Raw genomic sequence first — 27,222 nt, 5'->3', positions numbered from 1 at the left:
CTATATAACAAAAATTCAGCTAAATAACGAGTCGCTTACTCCTATGCGCAATGCCTAAAGACAGGTAGTGTATGCCAGTGGTTCTCAACCTTTACAGACCGTGACCCCCGAAATAATCATATTTGAACTGAGGACCCCGGCACCCTGACGAGCACTAACAGTTGAGGAATTTTGTATAACACGGTTTTATTGTGAAAATAGCCGATCTACATGCTCACAACGCCGTTGTGAGCATGTAGATCTGCTATTTTCACAATTTCTGCCTCTAATATTTGACAATTTGGCCAATGTTTAATTTGTCATTTCAGAGGTATTAACAAAATCAATAACCAAAGACAATGCATAGCTATTTTTTCCAGGACTTTCCAGGACCTTCCAGGACCCTTGATCAATTCCAAAACGTTTCCAGTAATGGAAAAATATTTTTCTAATTTCAAAATATTTCCAGGAATTTCATGACCGTGGGAACCCTGTACAGGATGACATTATTAATTATGGACAATAAACTCAGTGGCTAGTAATTACTAAGCCTTTTGTACTACTGTCACCTGCCTTCAACTATCTCGGTCTGCCACTTAAGTTTCATCATCACTTTTTTTTCCCCTGGCTTGGGCACAGTTGTATTTACAGAAGCCAGCTGTAGGCGGATGATGCAACAGCCCAAGTACACACAGCATACACGTGGAAGGCATCAACATCCTTTCCGATTCACACAAGCCTCACCTGTGACCGAAACCAACCTGTACACCAGACAATAAACCGGACATTGACTGTACTGTAGGTGTGTAAACCTTGTTATTGTTAGAGACCGTTCGAAACTTATGGTACGGGTACACTGGAGGAAAACAGGGGAGGGTTATGGTTTTTGACTTTAGCCCAATGGAGGTTCACACTTTTTCCCCCTTTTTTCTTTTTTTTTTGTTACAAATCTCCTGCTATTGTGTTTGCTGCTGGTCAAACTCTAAAAGCTTTTTTGTATGACCCAGTATAATTTCTCTTTGGCTGCAGTATCAGTCTATCTTTGTGCTTGGCCTGTGCATGACCCTATATCCGTCAATCTTTGTGCCAACTTGAACAACAGACAAGGCGTTGCACAATTAGAGGACACATTTCTGTTCAAAACATCTACCTGCACACACATGTTAAGTGTTTGCTCTGCAGAAAGTCTCTTAAAAGTCAAACATATTATTGTAGGAAAAAGTATTTACAACTGTAAACAGAGCAGAATCAACTGAGAGTTGGGGGAGTGGCTGCTGCTTCGTGACGACAGCCACAATCAATGTAGATTAAATTAGATGGTTTCGGGATTGGCCGTTAAACTCCTCCTCGTATTCTCCAGTGTTTTTCCACAGGTTTAGGCATTTTCTGGATGTAGGGGCCAGGAGCCACAGTAGTGCTCATCATAGTCATCACATTCAAAGCAGGTCAGGCAACTTCTTCACATCCTGCCTGTCCTTCATTACTTATGATGTGTGATGCTGGTATGACTGGAATGCCAAAAGATCAATAGAAACAATGGGACGAAATTTTCCACTTGAAATATTATACCGTTATTTATCGTTATTTGGTGGGGTGAGGGTCAGTGATTCAGAGTCAGGAAGGTGAACGCAGTTTTCCCGGTGAACCTGAGCGCAACAGTGGGTGCGCGGGAGTGTGGGGAACACTCCCACCACTGACTATTGCCGATGATGGAGAGGTTATATAGCTTCATGTAATGAGAGACACTCTTGCCGATTTCTGAAGAGACTCGTCGCCAATTGCAAGATATTTAAAAGTTATTTGGGGCCATGATGATAACCTCTTCTTCCCAATACTAGAATAAGGATTTATATTGTCTGTGTTATTGTTTACTAGTTTTACTAGTAGGCTAGTGTAGGCTTAGAAGCCTTTTCAGAAGTTAATTTAATGTTTTCCATTTAATGATTTCCTTTATCGTCATCTTGCGCTAATGCACGCAACTGTTTTCGCCAGGTTTAAGGTCTTATTTTAGTTGTTTCTCGTAAGCTCGCGACCCTCCTTGCCCATCGGCCCCACCGTTGCGCTCAGGTTCACCGGGAAAACTGCGGTCGCGTCAGGAAGGGTTCTCCTTTTTATTACCGTGCAGTATGAAATCCCCCAATCACCCCTCATGCTAAATAACGAACAGTCCCTTAAATGTCTGAGACGTCTAGCTGCTGGTTGTCTCAGCCAATGAATCGATATTTCTATATAGAGAGCACGTGCTGTTTACATGCATATACAGTAGGTTTCAAAAGTCTGATTATTTGCCAGCAGCCAAAGGGGCTTCCGTTTGCGACAGTGCTGTCATCAATCAGACCTTTGAGACCCCATCAAAAAGGAAGAAAAAGATCATGTCAAGAAAACTAGCATGGAATTTTGGGATATAAACATTCCTTGGTCATTGTGTAATGGGGGCAAGCATGATGACAATTATATGTGATTTATTCTTCTGCGAAAAGGTGTTGCGTGAGATGTTGCTCGACAAAATATCACATATAAAATTAAATGAGCAACATGTTGCAAGGCACCTTTTCACCCAAGCATAAATTAGGGTTTAGGACCTTTGAGACCAGGCATTGCAGCACTTGTGGTGCACAGATGGATGGAACAGTTGGTAGAGATTGACTGAATGGGACTCACACCACATGGGTCAAAATACTGAGTATTTATTTTGCGATCGTGTTTTTATCTGCTTCATATTTTCAACTCGAGCGTTTAGGAGTGCTTTTAGGCAAGCACCATGTCGGTTGACCCAGCCCCTTACTGGATGAGTGCTACAGAAGAGTTTGAAGCCTGATTTATCCTTCCATAAGATCTGCAGATCAGCTATTTTTGGCACACGACACTGTTGTAAGGCGGGAAAGAGAGGAACTGGGTTCCCACACATTTTTACCAATGAATTTCCAGAATATCTTACAATGAATGCGAGAAATCTCTGTGAGTGCCCCGCGTATCTCGAGAACCGTTCGTCCCACCGGCTTATGGTACAACACCTATCCTAGGGAATAGTGAATACTAGTTCAACTGATATACAGTATCATTCACTAGGAGTTAAATTGCTTACACTTCCTCACCGACATGTTGCTCTGAATAGTTAGGTTGCACTGCACAGGTAGTTGTCACGTGATTTTGTGTAATGTTATACAATGTTTTAGATCTTTTTTTTTTATTACAATCAATAGTCAAAAACTATGCATAGACAAATATTTTTCTAATTTCCAAATATTTCCAGGAATTTCATGACCGTGGGTACCCTGGAGGAAGGACATGCATGTGTACCAAACCGGAGGTTTGGCTGGTGCTGGGCGAAGACCAGTACAAGATAAAAGAAAAGAAACGCTCACGCACTGTAGGACTCCAAACTGTTTAATTGCACCTACTGTACGTGCTCCTGTAAACGTGCGGTTATAGCAACACATTTACAGCAGCACACACCTACTGTACGTGCTCCTGTAAACGTGCGGTTATAGCAACACATTTACAGCAGCACGTAAGTGCTTTTAAAAGAAAAGCAACACAATGGGCTCTACTTTGTGTTAATAGAACTGTCTAATAGTTGTGAAATATTTGTCAATGACGTGTCAAAACAGCACGTAATTTCTGGACTGTCGGTCACGTGAGCCCCATTAAATGCATTGAAAAGTGACTGTGGGAAGTACGCTGCAACACACTCTAATACTAAAGTGAACACTTAACTTTGTCAGCGACCATGACCAACGATATGTATGCTATTTTTATAATTGACCTGAATGAATTAGCTATATTCATGGTGAAACAGAGCTAGCACCGCTAGGTCTGCAGTCGCGAGGGGCGTGTCTTGACGTCGCTCCAGGCTTTTTACAGCGGCCACTACTGTGGCTCAGCTGCCCAAGAACAGGGCTTGTGTGTGGGAAGAAACAAGCGAGGTGACTCGGTGTATGGTTATGGAGGTTTTGTCTGGTCCTGGGACAAATATTGTCAAAATAAAACCAGTAAGACTCCCTAATCGGGAGCCATCGTTGCCAAGGTGGTGCACTGTATAAGTGCGTAAAGACTCAGTGGAACCTTGTGCATTCAGTTGATCTGGAGTTACATTCTCTTAAATTTTCCTGCATCTAAAACATTTACAGATATGTGTTAATGGCTTGTACAACATGCATTGACTGCAATATGTTAACAATTGTTAACTTAACGCGAATGCTACATTTGTATGAACACGCAGATTCTTCAGAATTCTTATTATTATATGGAAACGTTTATTGTAGGAATTTGACATAGGAAGCAGTGTGTGGGTCCCAATTTCCAATCCCCTGGAACCAACAAAGAATATACCCAAATCTTTCTATTGCGATCGGATGCTCTACTGCCTGGATTCAAAGGTCATAATGAGTTAGTTTATAGTTATAAGGATAGGAATTCAATTATTTGAACAATATCTGAGAACATAGCCAACCACTTTTACCATTTACCAATTAATTCGGTTTTTAGCAACATTTATGCAAAAGTGGCTTTTCGACCGGGGTTACACTCCTACCTCGCTGGAAGTTCAATATGTTCACCTTACAAAATCTACAATAGTTAAAGACTGTTTTTTTCCCTGCCCACTCATTGCCTTTCCACTCCAGCTGTGTGAATAATCAGATTCCACAGTGCCAATGGTGACATTGCCAAAGCATGTGAGAAAGGGGGGAAAAAACCAGGCAAGAGGGGGATAACACAATATTTCAAAAATACTCACATCTCCCTCGCACTGTGAACATTAGAATAAAAACACATGTTAGTCAGGGGGAAAAACACCCCAATGCCAGCCAGTAAAGGAATTAAACAAATGATGGGTGGGTTGGGTGTTTGGGGGAGACGGATGGAAGTGTAAAGGACGTGGAGGGGAAGGGCTGCACATGGGGGACTCACTCACCGCAGCCTTGGCTTCTGCCAGCTTGGCTTTCTTCAGGCGGGCCTTGCAGGAATCGAGATCCAGACGACGGTTCTCCAAGAGACGCCTCTCTTTCTGAAGCCCACGTTGATGGGAGAAAGACACTTGTCAAGCAGCTTACTCACGTGGTGCAACACAATGACGTGAAATGTACTATAAATGGTAGGTTCTAAAGTTCACTATTGATCCTGTGACTTGGGAGGGGACATTTACACTGCTACCCTCTGGTGGCTGCACTCAAAAGTCTCAAACTCTTTCATTGGAAAAGCCGAACATCTCAAATTAAGACAGATTCCACATCATTTAACGTAACCTAATTAAAGGGATATTCCACTTTCCAAAAAACGGTGTCATTTTATTGTCTACTCAGGGTTTTGTGAACACCCTGGACAGATTTTAATTAGCTTGATTCAATATTTAGATATTTGATATTCATTTTATCATTTTATACAGGGCCCATTCCTGTACAAACTCCATTTTAAACATGATAGCTTCATCAAAAACACCCGTCTTTTTTCCTGGTGACTCAAACTGTCCTCCTAATTAATACATGAGCTAGCCATGTTTTTCCGATAACTTTTTCATTTATTTTTAATCTTTTTTTGGGAAAATGGAAAAAAGTTTAATACAATAAAAATGTATTAAAAATAAATAAAAGTAGACAATAAAATAACAAAAGTTTTTTTTTGAAAGTGGAATATCCCTATATTCTAAACATTTATGGGTTGTTGAGGACAAGTCTAGTTTTTATCATTAATGTATTATGATAATATAAATAAAATAAAATATATTCAGAAGCAGAATAAAAACACTTAAAAACCGTAGTCAAAACAAAGGTCCCATGTCGTAGCAGGTAGAGTTCAAACTCACTGAGATGGTCCTCCAGTCTCCTTCCAGGAAGTTACGGAGTGGGCCGAGGAAGCCGATGGCTGAAGCCTGGAGGAACTCCCTCTCTGCACCTCCAAGCCTCCTCTCACATTCCCCCACCTTGATCAAAGTGGCTCCTGTTGGGGGAAAAAATATGCATATCGTCGTTGTCGGGTGAAAACCTTGTATGTCCAAAAGCGTTCGTTTTGCATCTATCATTTTAGAAATGATTTAAACTAGTGAAAACAGCCGATCTGGCGTTGTGTGCTTGTAGATCTGCTGTTTTCACTACTTTTGTGTGACGACCTTGTGTGATGAAGCAGGGCTTTACTTTGCGAAAGAAAGTACACATTTGAAACTTGGAGATACGAGGTTTCCAGCCGACAACGACGATATAAAAGATGCACAAACAAGCAAAACAATCATTTCCATAATAACCAGATTGAATTAATCAAAAAGCCTGATATGTCAGCAAAGTAAGTTGTAGCAGCTCATAGACTATGGTTATTCTTCACAAGCTCACAAAATTATAGTGAGGTTCCACTATCATTTCACAAGCTATGACATGACAGTGGGCCTACTACACTTGAGACGACATCCAAATAGTGGAAATCTGAATATCATACAAATGTATGTTTAGTTCAAATTAATCTCCCACCCCTTCGTGGTGTTAACAGTTAATTGAAGTAATCATTTTAATTATTGATTATAAAACTATCAATTTGAATAAAGTAATCACATGGGGGGGGGATATTACCTTTAAAGCAGCTATACAAGCACACACAATGGGTCGCAATGGAACACGTTATGAGCTTGTACTGTAGATCGGCTATTTCTAAAAATAGTAGTTGAGATTTTGTTGCTTTTTACCCTGGTAGGGTTCACGTGGTTAAATAGGTACTGCTGTGTACACTATTATTAAGGCAAACAACAACATCAAACTAGAAAGGTGCAAATTCTGGGAAATTGCCAGTGTGGTTGCACTGACGCAAGTCGCGAGGAATCCACTGGGATCTGAATTCCGTCTTACTATTTATATTTTATATTGTGATGTCATGAGACGCATGACAACAGTGATGACAGTGTGTGAAGCATGACCAAAAGCTTAACTTTTCTTGTGTGCAAAGGTTAACAAAAACCAGGATCATTTTCCTGGCAAAGAATTCTCGGACCGAGAACAATAGTGTGTTTCCTATAGCAAGCAAGCACACCAATTACTTTTAACATCTTTTCTTAAATCATGAATTAATAGTATGAGACAAGCGGACATTTAACTAATGCACAACTGTTGCTAAGTCGGTTACCAACGCAATGTATGCTGATATGAGGAGACTTGCAGCTCCAACAGCTAGCAACCCACACACATGAATAATGGATAGAACGCAACCGAGATACCAAACAACCACTACAAGACACAATACACCTACATAGACTTGCAGCATTTTTTTTACTCTAAATTGCAAAATAAATGATAACGTATTGTATGTACGTTTTTCAACGTAAATACAAAAGAGGTGTGAACGAAGTGGGATTTCCCCTCCCCTTAATATAAACAGATTCAGAACACGGCAGGCTTAAACTTGCCATGTCTACGCAGACACACATTATTCATGTGATCTGATATAGTATCAGATCAGACTCGTGCCAAGAAAAGAGCACTTGCTAGTGCTATTGGCTGACAGATAATGATTTTTTTTTATTATCATTACAAAACACCTCACATGAAAACGTTCATGTGACATTCGGTGACGCATCATGCACGGGCTTAAGACCATAATACACCATACCCCATCCTAGGGTGGGGGTGATATGGAAAAATACAATATCACTATATATTTGTGGTATCACGATACACAATCTTATCACAATTCTTGTTGGTTTTTATGGTTACCAGCTACAAGGCAATTAAAACTAAAAGAAAAGGGAGTAACAGACCATTTAGACCAGTGGTCCTCAAAGTGGGGTCCAGTACTTTTGGGAGGTCTAAATTGACCCTTACCCCTAAATTGAAGTATGTAACTCGGACAGTGTACAAATGAAACCAAATAGACCCTTACAGGTCCATTTGGTTTCATTTGTACACTGTCAGAGTTAAGGGGAGACCTTGACATTGTAAAGTTTGAGAACTACTGATTTAGACCAAAATGCAGGTTTAAATGAATAAAGCATTGAATCTCTGTATTGACAATTCAACAGGATTTTTTATAAGGCTCCCCCGATCACAATATATACGATATCTCTGAAAAGGCATATCGTGGAGACACTCTATCGTCTCAACGATATTTATCACCATATCGCCCACCTCACCCTAGCCATTACTTAACTCTCAAATACCTGGAACGCGCCCGAGTCGCGTTAGATTTTAACCACTTTAACCATCATTGTATGCTTTAACCTTAGAAAAATAGCAGATATACAAGCTCACAGCGCGGCACCGAGTGCCGCGCTGCGAGCTTGTAGATCTGCTATTTTTGAAAAATCGTGAAAATGTGTGCAAGTCTATGAATATCTTTGACCCGATCTTTGACCCGACTACTAAATCCTTCCTCTAAATCAGTGGTTCTCAAACTTTTTCATGTCAAGGACCCCCAAAATTACAGGTATTTGGCCGCGGACCCCCCATCTCAAAATATGTTGTTCCAGGGACCACCCAGAAGCAAATATTTGAGTTACAAATGTTCGCTTTTAAATAGATATATTCAAAGACTTGCAAAGAAATATCATGATTTTTTAAAAATAGCAGATCTACAAGCTCGCAGCGCGGCACTCGGTGCCGCGCTGTGAGAAAGCGGTCAATAATCCTAGGCCTAAATGGGTTAAGATCGGGAAAGCCTATACGTTGTTATACCTTTTTAAACCGGGAAAACATCTGTGTACTTTTAGATGTTGCCTGATATATTTAATGGATGGCACATTTTTCAAGGCGTTTCTAAAAAATCTGCCTCAAGTCTAAATGGGCTAGAGTCTAGACTACTCATAATTGTTATCTGGCACTGGAGATGGTTGGGAAAGGACAAGTTATTGTCCAGCCAAAATATTAAATGTTATCAAGTATCGCAAGGTATTCAAAGCATAGTAATAAATTGTGCCGTGTCAGCAAGTTGTTCTTTTTGAAAATCAGGAACTCTTCACGGAGTTGACAGAAGGAGCAAGGCCGCAAATCAACAAACGTACATGAGTGTGTGATGTTCCTCAATTTTCAGAATAACATAACATGGGTATCCTGCCACAAATTGCTAACCACAATAAAATCTAGGACATACAGTACCCAGTGTTGCAATGGTCCGGTCACATGCGTACGGGCCGCCCCATATCTTTTTCTGACTAGTGTCACACCTCTCACGCACAGGGGCATGCATCGATTCAAAATAACCCCCATATTACCACCTGAGAACGTTTCGCGTCACCGCACCATTGTCTGAATCTGTTAACGCCTGCAATGTAGGTGTTAAGCGACGTGCTTAACAGCATACCGCCGAACATTGAATCACCAATGCAACACTGGACATCATGTCATTCTTTCATAACATTTGATTAGTCACTTAAGAGTCACTCATAGCTAGTACATGTGAGGAAAACGGTGGAAAGAAAAACTTTAAACGCAGTACAAATGAATGAATGAATGGATTAATAAATTAGTTAATAAACTAGTAAGACTCCCTAATCGGGAGATAAGCAACCGTCAGGTTACATACACAAACTTTAGAAGGCAATGGTAGCCAAATGGGACAGATCCATGTTCATGACATGACTTTAGAGATACCGTGTACCGCTTTGCGTGATTGTAGGGCAAAATCTGTAGGAGCAGTGTCCAAAAATGTGTTTTGCAAGAATCAGCCTCATGGTGGCGCTAGAAGAGGGCCATGTGAGAAATGAGGAATGGAGGTTGTGGTTTGGCAGCCAAGGAGTGTGTGTGCAAAATTTTGGCATGGATAGGGGCAACGGTGGCAGAGATATGAGTAGGGCAAAAGTGTGACGTGACAGACAGACTGACAGAGTGACTGACCTCCGGTGGAGGTTTTGATAGTAACTGCGACCTGACGGTCGCAAAAACTATCACTCTATTCCATGAAGCTGCATGGACAGCACATGATATTGCCACTTTTGATTCTGGATTGAGCTAGCCATTTTAATTCCTCCATTGACATTCAACACAGACCCAAGGCATGCCCTTATTGATAGGCCACAAATATAAATCATGCAAGTTGGGATCTGCCAAATTACAAAATCCTAATGATTTCTTGTTTTTGTTAAAAGAGCTTACCAAAATGGGTCGTACAGACACTGTAGTAGCTAAGAGTAAACATTTTCTTCTTTTTTAAGATTGGTTATTGGAATTGGCCAATCCTGAGGAAAATAATCTGATATGCATGAATCGGCCCCCCAAATTCCTAATCAGAAACCCCTAATAGATATCATACGTGCTGCTGCAGACTGCAGAGACAAGGCTGCAACTGAATGCTGTAAAAGAAGAGCAATATTGATCTTTATGTTCGCCAGGGAGGGGAGAGACCATGATTTATTTCTATTGGGCTGACGAAAGGAAGCCAGCCTTTAGGGCGGCGAGCAACAGAATGATTGGAAAAGAGAGGATGAAATTCAATAAAGCTCAATGGCTTTCATTGTCTATTAGGCTTTACTCTCACCCTGGGGGGAAAAACAGCAGGAGAAAGTAAAAGGGTGAATGCTGATAGAAATACGATTAAAATAAACATAACATGGCATTTGGTGGAGGCTTATGTTTAAAGCAAACAGACACCATTGCCAGTGGGAAACTCTACACTAAACACAGAATGTTACCCTCTTACCAGTAATGCCATACTGAACCCACTGAGTAACATACTGTATGTAAGGGGAACCCCCCCCCCCCCAAAGAAAAATGGTTAATTTACTAAATGTCTAAATTTTAATTTAGGCCTAGAATTATTGAATGCTTTAACCAGTGAAAAATAGCAGATAATACAAGCTCACAGCGCGGCACCGAGTGCCACGATGCGAGCTTGTAGATCTGCTATTTTTGAAAAAGTCGTGAATTTACTAAATGTCTAAATTTTAATTTAGGCCTAGAATTATTGAATGCTTTAACCAGTGAAAAATAGCAGATAATACAAGCTCACAGCGCGGCACCGAGTGCCACGATGCGAGCTTGTAAATCTGCTATTTTTGAAAAAGTCGTGAAAATGTGTGCAAATCTTTGAATATATGTATTTTCAAAGCGAACGTTTGTAACTCAAATTTTGCTTCTGGGTGGTCCCTGGAACTAAATATTTTGAGATGGGGGTCCGTGGCCAAATAAGTATAATTTTGGGGGTCCTTGACATGAAAAGGTTTGAGAACCTCTGACATAGTAGTCTCTCAAGAACAGACTAACTGAGCTCCAGTTAAGTGAAAAGGACCTTTTCTTTGACGACGGTTAGCCAGATTGCTGACATAGAAACATAAGGTTTTTCAAAAAACCTTAGGAGGATTCAAAAGACACTTATAGAATCGGGTCAAAATTCTAATTTTCACAATATTTTTCAAAAATAGCAGATCTACAAGCTCCCCTGTGAGATTGTATATCTGCTATTTTTCAATAGTTAAAGCATAAAATAATGATACACTATAATGTGTACCCGTTCTAAATGGGTTAAATCTAACCTTATTTAGCATTCACACACTAACCATAAGGAGCTCCAGCACCAAAATCCTTTGCTGCATCGTGCATGTACTGCCCCAACAGTTCCCCATTGGTGAGTCTGTTCGGTACCTTCCTATCAAGCTTCTCATAGAGGAACTCCTCGATCCTTGCGCCTGTGGAGAAAGAGAGAGAGAGAGACCCTGATTTATGGCAGGGGCAGGCAAACGGAACAGCACACTCGAGTCCTTTGGCTATAACCTCTACCCCCCCCCCCATTCATGCAGATAATGAATTCACCAGAAGTCGCATTAGCCAGGTAGCAGAATCTGTAAATGTGACAATGGCAGCAAATTTGGTGGAGAAAAACACATGGATTTACATGATCGCTGTGCCCTGTCCGTTTTTAGCCCTAGAATGACTGATATTCCAAACATTTCATGTACACTAAATGCAATTTCTTGGGAGGGGATTCGCCATTTTAATTTGTAGCGCTCTGTAAAGATATATTCACTGAATAATTAAATGGTGCTACTGGCGTGACCTCTCGTCGTATAGTATCAAATCCTGTTGAAAATTCTGTCGGAAAATTTAAATGTAGTAAAAATATCTCTAAAATACATTTCCGCAGACCACAGTCTCTGTATGTGACAGGATGGCATTCAAAGCAGCATTGAAACATCTGAAAACGTCCTTCAATGAGCTCATACGTATGTGTTCATTGAAGTAAGTTCACAGAGGAGATTGTGTGCACATATTGTACCTGTGTTTAGGCCAGCTGATGGACATCAAGGCAAGAATCAAGGAGAAGAAGGTAAAACATCCGCACACTGGTTTAAAGCTTCCCCAAAAAAAAGTTCTTTAATGGCGCAACGTTTTGACCATCATCAGGCAAATCATTTGCCGGACTAAAGGCCCTTTCCCACTCGGCGCGATAACCGATAAAAAATATAGTTTTCAATTGAAGTGGATGGCAGCGTCCACACCACAACGACGAAGCCGTCATAATTGATGTGAACGCCGACATATCATTGTCATTATCGTTATCGCAACTTAAAGGCTCATTCCCACCGGACGCGATAAAGCTAACGCTAACGATATGTCGGCGTTCACATCAATTATGACGGCTTTATCGTTGTGGTGTAGACGCTACCATCCACTTCAAGGGCCGTAAGACCTATAAGATCAAAATGTTGCGCCATTAAAGAAAAATATTTTTGGGAGCTTTAAACCATTGAAGTAAGTTTTCATATGTTTAATGTGCTGTGAATAGAATGGAATATCTGCCATTCAAGGCCTATGGCCGTTCATGATGTATAACATCAATTAACAGCTATCTAAGGGATCACTATGAAGCAACAAAGATCACACTCTAAATCAGTGGTTCTCAAACTGTGGTACGTGTACCACTGGTGGTACATGGGCACCCCTCTGGTGGTACTCAGAGGAGTTTCCCAAAAATAAGAAAATATATATAAGTGGAGTGAAATATTTATATTATACTACAGGTAGTTCTTCTAACCAAGCAATTGATTGAAATAGGCTCTCCAGCTGTGCTGAAATGAGCATGAGGGCACACCTAGCCATTAATAGAGGATTTGAGAAAGGATTAATCACATTAGAAATATCATCAGTTTGCATGGGAAGTTCACAGATAGATAAATCTGTTTGATCAGTTCGGTCAACAAATTATTGGCTTAGAAATGCAACAAAAACTAAGAAATCTTCATGAATTCAAGGAATAAATTGGCCACCTGTGTTAACTGTGCATATATGGGGTGGGTCTACGCACCTGTATTTTAACATACCAGTATATGGTGGTACTTTGAGGGACACATATTTTCTGAGGTGGTACTTGGCGTAAAAAGTTTGAGAACCACTGCTCTAAATGGTATAGAGATAAAGGTCAACTACTTTTCCAAAAGTTATTGGAAAACTCTATGGATTATGACCCATCAGACTATAATTATAACTTACACACTACAAAGACACACACCACTACACACCAAAAAACTGCCTTAAGATGAAGCTACGCTCATCAGCGTTAACAATCCATCTAGTCAGAAATATGGATGATGCTAAAATACTGGGGAATGTCTATGAACCAGTCACACACAATGAGTGGGAATTGCACACAGGGCAATAAAGTGAGAGGGGGAAACCAAAGAGCCCCTCATAGGCAAGTAAGGTGTATAGAGACGCATAAATCGCAAACATTGAGCTTTTCAAATGTCCCATGCTCGTTATTTATCCAGCCACAGCACCTGCTGGCGATGGCCCAGGTTGTGTGCCCAGAAAAGGAACAACATTGTTGATTGAAGCCTTCACTGGTGGTGCTGGATTGGTACGATATTACCACTGTAATTTATTAAGCACCTTAGGAATTGTGAGTCTCTTTGGATAAACAAAAGTGTCTACTGTCTAACAGGTCGATCTCATGGTTGTATTGAATGTTTATACCAAATGGCAAAGACTTGATTTGGTCAAATTCGTGTCCAGGGTAGGAAACCAACTGTTTATGACCACCTAGTACCTACCAGAGCAGCTGGTGGATTCCAAACTCAACAAAACAATTTTAACTTTTTTCGCTGGCCAAATACAATTCTTGGAATTGATCAGTTAAATCAAAGCAGTTTTGACAGTAGATACTCTTACCCTGAGCCCCACAAAGACTTTTGGAGCAGTGGCTGGTGTTAATTTCCCACCCTGTTCATCTATAGACCAAAGATCTGCACTAGCAGTCCACACACATGAAAGGATTCCATGGCAGGGCACTAGAGGATCGAGGAGGCATAATACTCACCAGTGTGATCAACTGTAGCATGGAGAATCAAAAAGTCACAAGTTAGAGTTCCCTGCTCTCCAACATGGTACTGCATATCATTGTAAAAACGGAAGCCGCTTGTTATCGAGCTGTATTCATTACAGTGTAATTTGATCTCGTTGCATATCAGTGGTTGTATAAAATGTAAAAATAAATAAAATAAAATAAAATAAAAATGTGGTTTGGCATCTATTATTAACCCTCTATTGCATGCAAAAGTTGTGTTGGCTAAAAGCAAAACAACAACTTTTTTTTAGACCTTTACATCAGCCTCTTTTCATTTTAAATAAATAAAAACATCATGTGTGTCCAGTAAAATTAGGGGCTTAAGTACGTTTGGCATTTTGTCTTGGGGGAGCAGTCCTTTCTTGAAGTAAAGCCACATGGGTGACAGTGCCACCAATTGGCAAGATAAAGAATATAATATTATTTTTAGGGATATGCACAATTGCACATGGATATAAAACTTGTGTTTTTATTTTATTTATATACTAAAATTTGTGTGTGTGTGTGTGTGTGTGTGTGTGCGTGCGTGCGTGCGTGCGTGCGTGTGTGTGTGTGCGTGTGTGTGTGGGGGGAGGGGGGGGGGGGGGTATATATTGTCTGGACGAATTGGATATATTATTATCGGTATATATTGTCTGGACGAATGCGATATATTATTATTGCTATATAACAGGGACCACCAAGCTCCCTAAACATGGGGTGAAATGCATAGAGGGTTACGTTTTGTTTCCAAACTGAACGTATATAAATATATGAATTCCTATGGTTATGGTGCGCTAAAGCAAAGGATGGATGATCCGTCATCTGCTGACTGCGGGTCATTTAATGACATGTCATTGATTGTTCTGGTCTTACTTGGGTTCGGCTGCAACAGCACCTCTGTCTGCCTGAATATTTTCTCTGTCCAGTTTTTGGTGCAGTCTGCACGGCTGGCTAGGTTCTCAAAGTGTGCGTCCAGCTCCGTCTTCTCGGAATGGCCCAACTTCTCTTCTGTGAACTAAAGCCAGTGGTGGAAAAAGGACTCACATTTATTACTTAAGTAAAAGTATCAATACTGCAATATAGAAATGCTCTGTTGCAAGTAAAAGTACAGAATTCAAAATGTACTTGAGTAAAAGTCTGAAGTGTTGGCATAAAAATGCTTTAAGTAACAAAAGTAAAGGTACAAAATGTTTGAACATTGCAGATCTACAAGCTTGGCTATTTTCAAATAGCCTAGGTATAAAATAGGACTAAAGACTAAAGACCTAAAGGGGTTAATGCATGTTTTGTAATATGATTTAATTTATATCAAAGTGACTTGTAACTAAGGTTTTTAAATAAATGTAGTGGAGTAAAAGTGCAGTATTTCGATACAAGATGTATTGGGAGTCCTGAAAATTGGTAATACTCCAGTAAAGTAAAAGAAAATGTACTTAGTTACTTTACACCACTGGCTAAAGCAGGTGTCAGACAGTGACACCATAGAAACTATTATTATGCTCCCCTCATCTGTCTCCCTAAACCTGTAAGAATGCTATGTTATATTGGCATTATATCCAGAGTATACCTGTTATTATGGCATAGTAACCACTCGCCTCTTGTGGCTTATTATTGCTTATTAACCCCCAGCTGGCAGCTCAGCAAAAACAGAGAGATATATGGCTCTGAGCAACAAGCCTAATGAACCGAGGCGCTTCGTGACGCAGCGGGATAAACCCAAACCTGTTGTAATCGTGACACCGCAAGTTCGAGTCCCGAGTTTGTCACGAGCCCTCGCTCTGTCACTCAACTCTGCAATGCTCTTCACTCTCACTGTCAACTCCTCAGGCCAATTCATTGGAAATTCAACTAAAACAATGGGACCTTTCTGCAGTTATAGCGGCTATGCAACACTGCAACTGATGTATGGCGTGCTAGCACGTAGCTAGCAGCTAAGCCGCACACCCTGTTCAATGATGCTTGGTTTAGAGCCAGCCAACTGTTTTTAATAACATTTAACATGGTAATTCTGGAGCCTACGTTTGACAATCTCAATTTAAACTGCAGAATAGTCTCAAAGTAACGTGTGACACGGTCATTAATCTACATATGCACCGAATAAGTACTAGCTAGCCTAATGCTAACCTTATACGGTGGGCAGTTAGCCTCTAACGTTACCGATTCAACTGACAACTGTCAAAATGAAAGCGACATGTTTAGGAATGACCAGTGACATAATTACCTGAACCGCCCGAGAGAAAAACACCCCGGCATCGCAGGCTAGTTTCTTTACGTTGAAGTCCATTATTATTGACTGTCTGTGTGCTAAACGTTGGGTCTGTCACGACCCAAGCCACTAGTACGAAATGTCAACGGCCCCTAGATGTCGCTGTTGTTACTTATCTGTATGACTTATTGATGGGGCTGGGTTTATTTATTATGACTTAAATATTAGCAATAAGTCACACACCCGTCCCATGAATAAAGCGCACGTGACGTGATAGAGGAGAAGATATGATAACTTGATCTTCAGATGGTAAATATTTGTATTTTCACATTTATTTGGTATTATAGTGGCCCAGCTGTTGCTGATACGCAGCTAGCTAGTTACTGTTCTACTGTACTACCTGTCAAGTGATGAGGAATACCCCCCCCCCCCCCCTCAGTACTGTACTTTATCTGCTGCCAAACTTGTCAGTTTACTCTTGTAATACTAATAGGTCTACATTGGTTCCTGTGGAAATAAGCCATAGTGCTTTCTAGGATCTCCTTTTAGTTGACCTTGTACCAGTGATTTGTACTGTCATGAAACTGTACTTTTTTTCTATTGCAAATTTCTAATAAATTCTTCAATCAATCAAAGAGTCAAATGAGTGTCAATTCTGTAGGTACACCTAGAAGGCCCCCCCCCATCTTAAAAGTATTAGGAACCTCCAGAAGCAAAAGATTAGTTACAAATATTTGCTATATCTATATCTTTGTACACACACACACACATAGGCCTACAGAGAGAGACACACAGACAGACACACACACACACACACACACACACACACACACACACACACACACACACACACACACACACACACACACACACACACACACACACACACACACACACACACACACACACACACACACACACACACACACACACACACACACACACACACACACACACACACACACACACACACACACACACACAGTTTGTCTGCAGCACTGCATTAGATAGCTTCATTTGCATGCAGTTATAGGCTGCCTGCAAGAATGAGTTATTTGGGTGAGTTCTCATGCATGCAGCTGATCTGCAAACATAATGACACAGTCTTTGAATGTCGCTCTAAAGTAAACAATATCTTTAATAAAGTTCAAGTTTACAGAAATGCGATCTAGTCAAGCAACGTTATCTAAAAGGATGTTTTATGTTTGAGCTAAATAGGCCTGTATAAATAAACACAAAATATCACCATTAAAAGACATAGTAACTTGGTTAACTATTTATCTACAGTATGCTGTTTTTGCATTCTCCTTTCCTTGCATTCTCCTCTCCCTTTACCATCATATTACTGGGCGTGGTTCTGTGCCCATTGGCAGAACCTCTGTGAATAGGCAGGGGGGCTGACAGTGGAGAAAGCCCTGCCTGGAAAGCGAAGCCTTTTCCACAGATTCTCAAGCCTTTTTTTTAGGCCATAAACGGTGAAAATGTCTATAATACCAACAAAGTAACGGTGCTGAGGCCCATCTAAGACATGAATCGCGTTCTCAAAATTAGGCAGCAGGCGACGGTGCTGGTGATGGAATTCTTGCAATTCGATTTCAGTGCTGGTCCCTGCAGTTGCCTGGCAGTTGATCTCATGGAGGGGAGTTGCATCTCCAGTAGTCTCTCCTTGTGTGTGCTGGTGTTGGTCTGAGCCACAGTCTGTAGTATCTGGTGCTGGTGGCCCCTGGCCTGAGTTTTCATCCAGTAAAGGAATGGTGGGAGCATGCGCCTCAGTGGGACTGTCATCCAGGTCCATGGACCTATAGAGAAGAACCAGGGGATATAGGTGAGACAACAATATAAGCACAATAAATAGAAGGTGTCATAGGCCTTGGAGAAGGAAAACGCTAAAGATTTGCAAGAGAAAAGCTTCCCATATGAAGCTGGCGTGCTTGTGGGACAAAATTGACAAAGCCAAACATTTTTCAAATGACTAGGACCACAAGTGTTTTACTTGTACACAATTGTATTTGTCTACCTTTTCATTTTCATTTCAGTTTAATCCATTGACCCCTTTAGTAGCTTGTAATGGAGCAAATAACACAAATGTAAGGTTTAAAATGCAAATATTACCTGCCAACAGGAGGGCCCCCCCACCCCCCATCGAGGCAGATGGCCACCCACCTGGGTCTGCCTGATGTTTCTTCCAGTTAAAGGTGAGTTTTTCTTTGCCACTTTTTTGAAAAATTGCTTGCTAAGGGTGGGACTGTCGGTCCTCTGCTCTACATGTTAAGTGTCTTGAGACAATTTATTGTGATTTGACACTTCAATAAAATGTAATTGAATTGAACGTGTGTAGCTGTAACAACAATTTGGGGGCAATCCCCTGGGGTAATATATTGACCAAAATGATACCCTGTGATTCACTGCTTCAACGAGTAGACTACGAGTTAGCGGAACCGGATACGGCACTGCTAGAATCATGTTTCTAGACCTAGCTTAACCCCAAGTCCCCAACCCTAACCCCAATGCTTGAAACTGCTGCTTTGTGAGTATTGGCTTCAACTGCAATTTTATTTTATTTATAAAGATGTCCAATCAGAGTTAGAATATAAGATAGCATAATTATTTTTGTAATATTCACTGCACTAGAGAAACATTTTGAAAACAAAAATACTTGACAGAACAACCAAGCCATGTTTTAGGAATTCAGGTTATAGCATATGTTTACACAAAAACCTACTTTGTAGTGCGAATAACAATGTTTGCGAGGGAGTGTCTCCCGTCCAGCTCATCTCGGTGCAGAGGCTGATTGGCCAACAGGAGACTGTAATCCAGTACGTTGAGCCCACGGAGGAACGTGGTGTCAATTTTCACCTGGTCTACAAACCAGGACCTCTGGTGACCTGGCAACACAGACATTTCAAATAAACCTCCGGACACAGTGATGTCCTAAGTGTTCATTTATTGTTTTGGAACTCCGAGAGTGGACACATTATTATTGTCTGTACACTCTCGGAATAGGCCTAAACTCTCAAAAGTTAAATTAAGAGTTAAACACTGAGGATATTACTGTGTGGAAATGATAGCATCACTCATTGATTTAAGCCAAATTATGTTAAGTGAGTGACGTGGTCATATGATGCATTGTATAATTTAGTCTTTACTGTATAAGACATAGAATGGCAACTGGTGGCCCGGGGGCCACATGCGGCCCCCACCTTCACTGAATGCGGCCCGCAGGTTGATTTCAGCTGTGTCAATTCCAAACATGCAAAGATGACCCGCTTTAATTCCTTCGGTTTATATTAGTAGCTTAATGACTATATACAGCAGTAGTATTAAAATGTATTTTTTTATGTCCAACGTGTTTGTATTTAAGTTCATAAAGTTAACAATCCAAATGTTACATTTCTGTTTCCGGATTCCAATAAAAGTAATTACAAAAAATAATTCAGGATTCCAATTCAAAAGAAGCAAAAATAGCAGATCTACAAGCTCAAAACACGCTGCAGCGTGTAGATCTGCTTTTTTTTTGCTTCTTTAGAATGATAAAGTACATAGCAATATGCAATGTGGCCCTCTGTAGTAGTGGCCCTCTACATCATCAAAGTTGCCCACCCCTTGTATAAGATGACCCAGGACGTACGTGTGTGTGTGTGTGTGCGTGTGCGTGTGCGTGTGCGTGTGCGTGTGCGTGTGTGTGTGTGTAGACATTGACAACAAGGCTCTTACCCAATGTGATGTGCTCTCCTTCAAAGTTATTATCCTTCAGCACCTTTATAATATGGTTTCCCTTGGCAGGATCAGTCCATCTGCCCACCTCACAGCCCTTAATGTCATATCTGAATAATCAACAGCATGGTCACCATGAGAGAACTTAATTTATATAGTGTTCGTTTTATAAATAAACAAAAAAAAAACACCATCACCATAATAACCCAAAATCCACAGTATCATTATAACAAACAATAAGAATAAACATACCTAATATTGATCCTCTCATCAGGGTAAAACACACTCTGCATCACAATGAAGTACTTCTAAAATATAGGGTAACATAGAAACTTAAGCAATGCTCATATGCATGTGGAGGTGCACAATGTTTCTGTATTTGCTGATATGATCCAAATGCTGTACCTTTATTTCATTTGGAATAACAATCCTATGGACACCTGGAATGTAAAAAGAAAATGTTGTGGATCTCCATAACTCATTTGAACACCCCCCCCAACATCTGGTAGGATTCGTTTGAATCACTTGACTCTTACCTAGGAACTTCACTATTAGAGAATGGGGGTATTTCTCCAAGTGGTCCATATATGCCTGCAGGTTAGACAGAAGGAACTGCACCTCTCGCTTGCTCTGTGTCTTTAAGAAGAACCTCTTATTATTCCTAGAACCAGGGATACAGAATTGAGAGCATACTATGAGATACTGTATTTTGGCTGTTGACTGTTAGCAGTGTTTGAGAATTACTTTGAAAGCATAATTTGCAAGCTACAAATTACTTCACACTGGAATACATTGAACAACAGCAAAGCTGCCCCCAGGAGAAAAAATATTTGGCAAAGAAAAAGCAATAGTCAAACTACTAAAGCAGAGAGTGTATTTGCTTTCGGCTTGCATAGCTCTCAAGTGAAAATGTAGGTTGTCTGTGCCTGTGGCGCTAGCCGTGAAATTATTTGAACCCCCAGGTTATACTTTGCTCTTGTTGTACTGTACGATGGTTTCGTGCAGCAAAGGTAGCCGATCTACAAGTTCACACTATGTTGTAGATAGATAGATTTATACATTTTTCACAATTTTAGAAAAAAGAAAATCTCTGCCTATAATGGCAATGATGGCATTCCCAAAATAGAGTGGCTTCGCTATTTTGGGAATGCTATTATAGGCAGAGATTTTCTTTGACCATGGTAATTCTTCTTGGGCTGAGATTACAATTTAGGCATTTAGCAGACGCTCTTAATCCAGAGCAATTTACAGTAGGAAGCAAGGAAAACACGAGATTCAGGAGGTTTATCCACAATGACACTGTACACAGCACCCTATTGTGTGTGTGTGGTAGCAGAGGTATCAAGAGTTGCATTGTCTTGAGCATGCCTTATTGCCTCACAGCTAACCTCACGCCCCCAGGCTTATAGTACCTGTGTAAAGTCTTGTTTCTATTCAGATTTTTGTAGTTTGTAGTCTAGAGCCCCCTACTCTAAAACTATAATCCTGTAATATACACACACACAGTCCAGGTCAGTGGCCTTAATTGTCCGCCCCGAGATTGGGAGTTTGGGGTTCAATCCCCGGCTGGCACCCTATTCCCTACTTGTCTCTCTCAGTATCAGGCATTGGATTGGGGATGCCTGTGACATACTAGCGTCATGTCCACAGACTAGTGTACTTCAAGCTGCCTCATGCAGAAACAGGAGACTGGCTTCTGACCTATGGGCCACATGGCTCAGGAGCTGTGTGTTCCCAAAGCCTACTTATTTATTAATTCCGTCAGGGGAATTCAGTTTTCAGCTTCACCCAGCTGATGGCTATTCAGAGGGCCATGATGTGTGCTCAGGGGAGCAGTTAGGGTTAGCCAAGTGTCTTGTCCAGGAACTCTTCGACACATAGACCAGGGCCGGGAAGCGAACCGGTGACCTGACAGCATCTCTATCAAGGTTATAATAATTAACTAACCAACTAAAACTAGATTTTCATTTAGTTGAATGGAAAACTGCGCTGTTTAAAATTTTGGTTGTATATGAAATCTATCTTCCATTTGTTTAATTGTGCCAGTTATATACACATTGATTGTGTTATTGTTTAAGAAGGCTGGGGAAGTGGTGACTGGTTGTGAGCAAGTGACAATGCGCTAGATTGGCTATTGTTCAGCGTTGGTGGAGAGAGAGCAAGTAGTTCTGTGTTATCAGAGCGGTAAAATCAACCAGCAGGAAGACGTTTGTGTTCCGATTTGTGATTGAGGAAATAAAAGTACCGCTGTGATTGTTTGGCTGACTGATGAAGTGATTTTGAGGCCTCAGGGAATGTAACGAGTTGCAAGCTCAACTAAAATAAAACATCCAACTAATTAGGCTATGTTCCATGCGCTCCATGGAATAGTTGGTGTGAACTGTATCGAAAATAGTTGCCAGGAAGCAAGTCAGTTGTTGGACCTACTCTAATCAATAGCCAGATGTGTTTTGCGTCGCTTCCACCCACTGATTAAAGTGCACACCAGTGACGCTAAAAATCGCTCTCCAGTACGGGGTGATGTTGTAATTTCATGAAGTTCAGTCAAAATGATTAAAACTCAATTTCTAATGAAGACAGGCCAGTGGATACATATGACTAGTTGTTAAGCCCCTTTACTGTGTTGCATTATTATCTTTGCATTGTTGTTTGCAGTCATGTAATTGCTTGGGATGATTTAAGCCATTGTTTATATTGTGAGTGAAGAAATGTCAGTTGTTGGTCTATGAAACTACTGTATAGACTGTGTTTTATAGGCATATCTGCTAAGCTGGACCGCAGCCTTTGAGCAATATACTGTACAGTATGTATGATTGTCTGGATTTGATACATCAGTTTGCAAGCTTAAAATGATTAGATGGGGTTTAATCATGGCTTGGATGTGTGGTGCGTGCACGTGTGCGTGCAGGGAGCTTCAGTGTAGCCTGGTTAATAAACAATCCATTGAGATTCTATTTCCTCAACCAGCTTCAAGGGTTGGCCAATCAGGGTTGTATGCTTGGGGCACGTGGTTTCTGTAGGCTTGGGACACGTGGTTTGGGGCAAACCCCAGAAATGAAAACTCTTCCTGAAATCCCAGACTCTCTTCCCAAAACAAAGTGTGTGATAGAGGCTGGCAACGCCAGGCAAGCTTCAGTGCCCAGGGCACCCAGGGGTGCCAATCCAGCTCTGTATATGTGAGTCAATATATCTCTACATGCATTTGTGTGTATGTAGTAGTAGGGCATTCACCAAATATTCAAATATTCGAATATTCAAATATCAAAGTCACTATTCGATGTTGTTCACCAAAGTCGAATATTAGCTTTTTTTTTTTCTTTTTTCTTTTTATTGTTTTCTCTTTAAAAAAATATATCGTTTATAAAGCTTGGCTAGATAGGAAGTCATAAGAATGAGTTGTCAATGCCCCTGGTGGATGAATTTGTTAATGCTCTATACCAGGGGTTCTCAAACCTTTTTAGGCCATGACCCCCAAAATTGTAGACATTACATTTAATGTGACTCAGTTCCACAGATAAATATTGTGAAAATAGCCGATCTACAGTACATGCTCACAACGCCTCGCAGCATGTAGATCGGCTATTTTCACAATGTTCGCCTCTTGCTTACTTAATATTTGACAGTTTGGCCAGTCCTGTCGAATATTCAACTATTCGAATACTTTGAGGTCGAATAATTTGAATACTAAAAATCACTATTCGTGAATGCCCTAGTATGTAGAGTACTGTAGGTCCCAGAGGCTTTATACTCACGTGATGAAGAAGTCTGCCTTGCTCTTTGAGTTGCTGACAAACTGAAGATAATGACCGTTGGACAGTGAGTGTTGGTATTCCTCCTCTGTCAACCCAAGGGATGATCTCAGATGGGCAAACACTGGCCCTGCAAATGTCTGCATCTCAAAACCCTGAACGCAGTCAAATCCGGTCAAATTAGTTTAAGATTGTATGCCTCTTGGAATAACATGGGTGTGTTTTGCCATTAGTCGGGGGCGTTAGGGAGATAACATGGTCATTTCGCGCTATATTAGTCTAAAAGCGCCAGATTTTGCACAGATGTAGCCCAGAGCATGCTCTAATTATTTAGCTAGGGCGCCCGAGTCGGCGACCTTTGGGGTCGCCACAGCGGTCAAATCAAGTTGGGCTCCCATCGACTTTCTATACAGGAGGAAAATACCCAGAAAAACTGGGTATTTAAGTAGGATGTGTGGGGTCTAACTAGGGGTTTGTCATGATGCTGAATCCATTGCAAGCATTTGTTTTGCACAAAAAAACATTCCTTTGGCTATAAATGGTCCCAGAAAACGATGGTTTAGTGATGAAAAGTCATGAGTCATCACTTTTTACCGTTTTGTGGGCGTTTTCTTGGGCCATTTATAGCCCAAGGAATGTTTTTTGTGCAAAACAAATGCTTGCAATGGATTCAGCATCATGACAAACCCCTCGTTAGACCCCTCACATCCTACTTAAAGCAGATTTCTTTCTGGGTATTTTCCTCCTGTATAGAAAGTTGATGGGAGCCCAACTTAATTTGCCCGCTAGAGCATGCCCTGGGCTACATCTGTGCAAAATTTGGTGCTTTTAGACTAATATAGCGCGAAATATCCCTAATGCCCCCGACTACATGTAGGACAATACACAATAATAATTAACATGTGAAGAGCAACGAAATAATACTTTTGTGATTATCAATTCACATCATTTGAATTGTCCTGATGGGCATGAACTACACCCATCCGACTTTCCAAATAGGCTAAAGAATTAATTCTTATTTGTATGTTATCTTCATTATTTATCTATATCAGTCAAGTTCTCCTCGACAGTAAACAGGCAGGGCCCTTAGCCAATGAGGTGCAGCCAAAGGGTAGATCTTTGTGCCCATACTGTTTCGTAGGAACAGTATTTCTAGTTTGTAAATAATATTTGATGCATGTCTAAAAACAGCAAAACTTTCATTGCCATTGTGGTGTTGAGAGATGACCACTCACCTCATGACTTTGGGTCTCCTCTGCTTTGAAATGTTCTGCTGCAAGTTCATGCTGGATAAAATTTCAAAAGTACGTAAGCATTATTCTTTTTCATATGAACTACTACCTGATTACAAAAAATCCATAATACACAGAATAAGGAGCACATTCAGCCACACAGTCATACCATGAAGTGATTTCTCCAGGCCTTATTGTCAATAGGCTCCACAACCAAGCTTGACACCCATCTGAAGAAGTTATTTTAGATTACCGACTCCAGCTTTGACTCAGGTGCACTAGCACATAGATGTACACTACAAAACCTTGATAGATAGATATTATTCATTCACCGTTGATAAATTGCACACACAGTATATTACCCAGATACTTGCTGTTGAAGTGTTGACACCCTGGACATATATTCAGTGGTGATAGATTTCTTAGATATTCATTGGTACAATTAGACTTGTATTTATTGATAGACTGTACATACTATTATGCTACCAATGTATTCCTAAACCCATTGCAGACATCTTATGCCAGAACCTATACTGCCCTACAAAGGCAGAGTGCAGTAACTACGTTTTCGGACATATTAGCCTTCATGATATTGGGGGATGAACAATTAGCTCAAGAACAGATATACAATCAGTGTAATATCACTTAAATGCCTTTATCTCATTTGGCTGATCAGCTGTAACACTTTTAAACCCATTTTTTGATGAAATTCAGGAACGTAGTTACTGCACTCTGCCTTTGTAGGCAGTATAAGCCTAACTATTTTATTTTGTTTTATTTTATTTTGCTCTTCTGGTGTTGCCAGACACCACCAGATACAATAGAATTCCCCCCAGGGGGATCAAAATAAAGGTTCATCTTCTCTTACCGGAGCTGGGATGTCAACACTAGGCTGGAGAGCTGTGTGTAGGCCATTCTTCATCACTGAGGTGAGATGGTAAAACTCGTGTTCCGGGTTGATTTCAAAAACACCCAACATCCTGCATCGCTGTCTCAGATGCCACCACCGCCTCCGCCGGGCCCCGGAACCACCAACATTACCCCGCTTCTTTGTCATCTGTTTTAGTTCAGCAACAATGTTTGACAGGATTAAAAAGTGTTATGACTATAACATATATAAGTTTCAGGGGTTGACACTAAGGTCTCAGAGGCCCATCGGGCAAGTACAGGTCATGTTCTACTTGCCCAAAGGTCATGCCCACTTGCCCAAAAAGTAAATTGTCCATTATAAAATGATAGGTACGATTTAAATTACAGCTCAATTTTAACACTTATTCTTTACTTTCTGGGGCTTCACACTTGTTATTTTATATTTTTAAGTGTAGCAGTAAAAACAGCACATAGGTAAACAGTGCTTTTATTTTACATTCTACGGACCAGAAGACAGAGCCATGTTCAGGTGTTTAGACAGATACTGTATCTGGTGTTGTGTTTATAGACGGTTGCATCCCCTCTCAAATGAGCACTTGCCCGGTCGGGCAACCTGAAAGCAAACCTGCCCGAATGTTTTATTTACCTGTCGGGGTGGGCAAGCCTTAGTGTCAATGCCTGTAAAATGAATTACGGTTCAGGCAAAATTCTTAAATCTGTTGTTTCCAATGGACACAGCACAAGAGAATTAACAAGTTGCTACATGGTCACACCTATTTTCTATATTCTTCACAAAGCCCTTACCTGGTTTTCCTCGGTAGAGCCCCCTATATAAATTCAAGAATTTGTGTTTCACCTTGACAGACAATTGCAATTTGTTGGTTCTTGCTTAATTCAAACCTAAATAAGACCCCTGTATTATCTGAGATATACCAGGTAAGAACTGTTCATCTCTTACCTTTCGTAGAGTGAAGAATAGTGATTCAACATTCAAGTGCCGCATTCCAGACGGGTTAGGCAAGTCGTGCAGGGTGCGGTAGATGCCAAAGTGAGTGTGCGTATTATGGGCGTATCCCTGTAGGCCTACTATTTAACTAGTGGAACTCGAATGAAAACAAACAAAGCTGATATCAAATAATAATATCAAACGTGTTACTGTACTGTACATACAGATTAGCAATGATACTGGTAATGATGTAATGTGTGAGTGAGAATATTATTCTTGTACAAACAAGAGCATAGC

At 40.7% G+C, this 27,222-nt stretch overlaps 2 protein-coding genes across 2 annotated transcripts in view; both read right to left on the bottom strand.

Annotated features, from left to right (window-relative positions):
• The window catches only part of LOC308296111 (endophilin-B2-like), a 29,458-nt gene extending 12,918 nt beyond the window's left edge, over positions 1-16,540 (bottom strand). Inside the window, exons 1-5 of the mRNA XM_080739240.1 lie at positions 16,430-16,540; positions 15,082-15,223; positions 11,444-11,572; positions 5,783-5,916; positions 4,895-4,987 (exon numbers count right to left, since the gene is read on the bottom strand). Coding sequence (XP_080595366.1) covers positions 4,895-4,987; positions 5,783-5,916; positions 11,444-11,572; positions 15,082-15,223; positions 16,430-16,492 — 561 coding nt within the window. The 5' untranslated portion in view covers positions 16,493-16,540. The remainder of the gene's footprint in view (positions 1-4,894; positions 4,988-5,782; positions 5,917-11,443; positions 11,573-15,081; positions 15,224-16,429) is intronic.
• Positions 16,541-17,756: 1,216 nt separating this feature from the next.
• On the bottom strand, positions 17,757-26,166 carry LOC308295423 (phosphatidylinositol 4-phosphate 5-kinase-like protein 1; the record flags this gene model as incomplete). Its single annotated transcript, XM_080738477.1, has 9 exons — positions 17,757-18,213; positions 19,137-19,299; positions 20,129-20,238; positions 20,381-20,436; positions 20,534-20,568; positions 20,665-20,789; positions 23,881-24,032; positions 25,113-25,163; positions 25,978-26,166. The coding sequence occupies 9 exons, from the start codon at positions 26,164-26,166 to the stop codon at positions 17,757-17,759; spliced, it is 1,338 nt and encodes a 445-aa protein (XP_080594603.1).
• Positions 26,167-27,222: the final 1,056 nt, after the last annotated feature.

The sequence above is a fragment of the Nannobrachium achirus genome (assembly GCF_963921795.1).
Source record: "Nannobrachium achirus genome assembly, chromosome: 12".
Taxonomy (NCBI): Eukaryota; Metazoa; Chordata; class Actinopteri; order Myctophiformes; family Myctophidae; genus Nannobrachium; species Nannobrachium achirus.
The sequence above is the reverse complement of the archived record's forward strand: the minus strand, read 5'-3'. Positions and strand labels throughout refer to the sequence as shown.